Consider the following 5,000-nt stretch of genomic DNA (forward strand, 5'->3'; position numbering starts at 1 on the left):
AAACATAACCAGCTTTGTCTTTTTGTAGGAAACACACTTTAGATCTTTTTAGGGTAAGAGGTTTTTGAGCCATTGCCGTCTCTAACTGAATGTGTGTCAGGAATATCGAAAACAAAACCAACTGAACCGCGCTCATTTCTGGAACCCCCCTGGATATACAGCGCCCGTAGCATTTGCCTATGGTGCCTATGCCATGGGCCGGCCCCGAGTTGGCTGAGTGTTGTAAATACCCGCGCTCGCCTCCCTCACGACAGAGCGCATATGAGATAAATGACGTCAGTACATAAAAACCGTTTAGGATTATTACTGAACCAATACCGAATTGTCCGCGTCTGCATCGCGGTGCACCGAAGAAACAATTAATTTTGACTCCCCTAATATATATATATATATATATATATATATATATATATATATATATATATATATATATATATATATGACAATGACACAATGACAATGACTCAAATCATAAATATAAAGCTTCTTTGATTGGTCTCTTGTCAAGACAAGATCTAAAACAGATCTGAAACGGTAGGGATTAGGCCAAAGGAAGGTTGTATAATTCTTATATTTATCCACGAACTTATATTTTCTCTCTCTCAGATTTCACTCTCTGGAGCATCTGACATCACGTATCTCATACATAGGAAATGTGTTTTTTGCAACACAGGATGTCTTATTAAAAGTTGCATTGCCTTCACATGTAAATCACTTGCGCTTCATCCACGTCTGCTTACTGCACAGGCTACAAAACAATCCGCTCTACTTCCATGTAATGTAATGATTGTAAGGGCGCAGGTGAGACATAATTTTTCGAGAGACACACGTGCGCTGCGTACGCAACGTCTATAAGTCATGTAAAACAATGAGTTGCAAACTGAAATTAATATATTTTGATAATATGGTTTAGAATTTAATGTTTCATGAGATTATTTAATTTTTTTGTGATTATTCATTCATTTTCTTGTCGGCTTAGTCCCTTTATTAATACGGGGTCGCCACAGCGGAATGAACCACCAACTTATCCAGCAGGTTTTTACGCAGCGAATGCCCTTCCAGCCACAACCCATCTCTGGGAAATTTTTTTTGTGTTTATTTTGCGTTTAATTAAGAATTTTTCAGGGTCGCAAAAATTGGCAACTTTTTCTTGATTTTGCGTTGGATTCAGCGATCGCGGAATCTCAAAAACTAGGGGGTTTGCATATCACTTTCAAACTGTTAAAAATGTCAACAAAAGTCAGTTTTTCAAACTTTTCAACATCTATAGTTTTTGGAGGGAAAACTCAAGATTTCATAATTCAATTCAAAAGTATAAATTAGTGAAAAAAGATGAATCACAATACATGGAAAACTGTCTAATCATATGTATATTTTGCAGTGTATGTAGCTTGGAAAATGAAAAAAACTGTTTCACATCCATCCGTCTTATTTGAGAGATTGATTCAGATTCTGAGATTGGGATGTGGTCTAAAAGGAGCTTAGGTTTGAAGAACAGAATGCTAGTGCATTTGATCAATCCCAACAATAGCTCAGGATAATTACAGAGAAGAAAGAAAGATCTCGATAAATCCGAGAGATCCAGTAAAGTCTTCAAATCTCAGTTGGTTCGAAAGCTCCGAGTTCTGCCCCTTTGAAGTGTTTGAGATAACTACTGAAGTGTGCTGACATCGATTGGTTGAGCTTTTATGGCAAGCTGTTTTAACATTTGACTTCTTTTAATAGGTTATCGTCTACATTTATATTAGCCATTTTTTTATTCGTAATTAATAGTGATAAGTCAAATAGTGCTATTTAGTATTGTGTTAAAGTGTGTGTGTTACTGTAATTATACAAATAATGAGTTTTGTTTTTTACTGCTATATGGTATCAGATTCAGTGGATAAAAAAACGAATCAGATACAGATACAAGTTGTATATTCATTGCTTACGTTGATAGAGTCGATCAATCTGATTTATGTTTTGAATATTTTTATACTGATAATTGAAAGTTGTGGTTTGTTTAGCGCTAACTACTTGTTATGATGCTTCATTGAGTGGTATTATAACAAATACATGTAACACTTTAAACTAGTGTTACTTTTTCTTTTGATACTACTAGTAACAATCCAATGCTAACCTTTCGATTACACTAACTAATAACATTTTCACTGACATTGAAATCTAATGAGAGTTTAATGAGGTTCAATGTCAACGGTTCACTTAGTAGCTCTTAGTAATATAAATATCAAATAAAGATAAACATTATTTATTGGTTATTTGCAACTAAATGTATTAATTTATTAAATAATATAACTTATGAGACAACAGGATTTATTTAGCATTTTATAGCTTTGTTTTTACTCGATCAGAATCTGTATTTTAGCTTATATAGACACTATTAGTAAGATTTTAGTTGAAAAAAATATAATCTATAACAGATACAAACTAGAGGTAACTAAATTAGTTTTAAGAACATATGAAGAGCTCAGGGGCAAAACGCCTTTAAGTGGCATCTGAAATTTTCCTTTAAAATGGGCATTTCTGTCACGCGCCTGTGTGTAGGTTCAGTATTTTTTCACTTTATGGCAATGGGTAGGTTATTTCCATAGCCCTTAAATTAAAACAACTGAACATACCATACAGGTACAAGATGTCAACATGATGTTATATTGACGTTGTACTCGCACGTACCCCAACCTCGTGAGGACGTTGGATTTTGTTTGGAAATGAAAATTGAGTTGACATCAGAACCCATCAGCCCAACGTCAATGTCCAATTTAAAATCAACCAAATGTAAATGTCTAATTATGTTACACCTTGCCACTATAATATAAGACGTTGGATTTTGGTCACTTTCCAGCACGACCTAAAATCAACCAAATATCAACATAATTTGATGTCATTATTGGACATCAAAATAACGTTGTCCTTGCTTCAATGCTGGCTGGACATTGAAGTTTAGTCACCTGACATCATGACCTAAATCTAACCTAATAATAACGTCTTATGATGTTGTGTGCCTGCTGCGTAAACACACAGGAGAATGCTTATTTTGGGAGAAAATTTCAGATAGCACTTAGCGGCTTTTGCACCTGAACTCTTCATGCGGATATATATGTATAAACATATGAATTTTAAAATTGTGAATATACACAGCAGTCAACGTATGAAGTGGATCAAAATGTTTTAAGTAAGTTGTCCTAAAGCAATGGAACTTGTTTTTTTTATCCAATTCAAATGCTGACTACTGTAAATAAAACTGGAATAGTTACAAGCTGAGTGCGAATTACAGGGGGGTTTGGGGGGGATTGACCCCCCTAATTAACGCTTGATCCCCACTGAAAGACATCAAAACAAGATGCATGAGGGGTCAGCTCTTTAAAAGTAAGAAACAGCTTTTATCAGTATTAGCTTGCTTAAATATTAATCATTAAAAATGTATAAATATTATTCTAGAGCACTGATTGACATCTTAAGTATCCACAAAACACATTTCTTGTAAACTAGGTGTTTATATCTGCATGCAGCCTAAAAAAAGAAAAATCAGACATAATTTGTATAGTTTGACCTACATTAACCTCTAAAATTGTCACTAAATAGAACTCAAAACACTGAGCATGTACACATTTTATTATTAAATTAAAAGTAATTTAAATACATTCATTAATTTGACTTACTTAAGAATGTATTACCAAACTACAGAGTTTACACCCATGCAGCTAACAGGAATGTAACCTAAAAGAACGAACTGAAGTGAAGTTTTTATATTAAATAAATCCAACGCCTAGCAATTATTAAACGGATAAAATAATCGTGAAGAATAATTGTAAATTAACGCTTGATCCCACTGCAGGACATCAAAACAAGATGTATGATGGGGGTTATCTCTTTAAAATAAAAAAGCTTTGTTCAATATTAATAATTAAAAATGTAACATATAAATATATAGTTCCACAGCATCGATTGACATCTTAAGTATTCACAAAACACATTTCTTGTAAAATAAGTGTTGATATCTGCATGTATTTATAAAAAGAAAGAAAAATTAAACATAATTTGTATAGATTGACCAACAGTAACCTCTAATATAGTCACTAAATATACCTCAAAACACTGCAAATGTATACAGTTTATTAATAAATAAGAAGCAATTGAAATACATTCATAAATTTGACTGACTGAAGCATGCATTACCAAACTACCGAGTTGACAGTCATCAATGTATAATTCACACACTGGTTACAAGTAACAGGGATGTAACCTAAAAGAATGAACTAAAGTAAAGTTGGTATAGTAAATAAATACAACTATAGCCTAGCAATTATAAAACGGATAAAATAATTGTAAAAAAAATAAAGTAAAAACCGCTTGCCATACACCATCGGAGTGATAAATGTGACAGCGCAAACTGAAGAACGAGCGCTCTTCAATAAACTATTAACATTTACTGTTTGACTGAAGAGATCGAGTCTGCACTTCACCAAGTATTAGTCCCACACATTCATACAGCAGAAATACTAACATACAGATGCCTCAATGCATGGACATAAACTTAAAGATAACAATCCTGTTCATCATGGTTTAGGGTAGCTCGCTGGCTCATTAAATCTCACGTCCATTACCTGCCAGCGAGAAATTCCGAAGTGTTATTATTTTAGGAAAACCAGAGACTCACAGAAACAAACGCAAACATGCAGTAGTTTCGTTTCGTCCAGCACTTCTGAGCACCAACTGCTAGATGTCTGCACCTCAACATTACTTTAGCGTTAAGATAATAGAAACCATATTTCCCCGGAGTCAAACTCACCTAGAGACAGGAATGGTTTGGTTTCCATATTAGCGCATGCCAGCTCTGTTTCTTGTGGATAATGATTTATTTCCCCAGTGGGCAGGCTGTAAGATCCAGTAGGAAACGCCGGCGGAGCGAACGCCAGAGATCCGCTGTCAAAATCCACTTAATATCACTAAAGTATCTACTTCAGTCGGCTCCATCCAGTTTGTAACTCCGCTCTCTCTCT

The 5,000-nt window shown here is 34.4% G+C and overlaps 1 protein-coding gene across 1 annotated transcript in view; it reads right to left on the reverse strand.

The window, feature by feature from the left end:
* rxrab (retinoid x receptor, alpha b) overlaps positions 1–4,948 on the reverse strand; it is a 111,210-nt gene extending 106,262 nt beyond the window's left edge. Inside the window, exon 1 of the mRNA XM_087252890.1 lies at positions 4,790–4,948. Coding sequence (XP_087109016.1) covers positions 4,790–4,817 — 28 coding nt within the window. The 5' untranslated portion in view covers positions 4,818–4,948. The remainder of the gene's footprint in view (positions 1–4,789) is intronic.
* Between the last annotated feature and the right edge of the window lie 52 nt (positions 4,949–5,000).

Source organism: Danio rerio, chromosome 5 (assembly GCF_052040795.2).
Source record: "Danio rerio strain M-AB ecotype USA chromosome 5, GRCz13ab, whole genome shotgun sequence".
Lineage (NCBI taxonomy): Eukaryota > Metazoa > Chordata > Actinopteri > Cypriniformes > Danionidae > Danio > Danio rerio.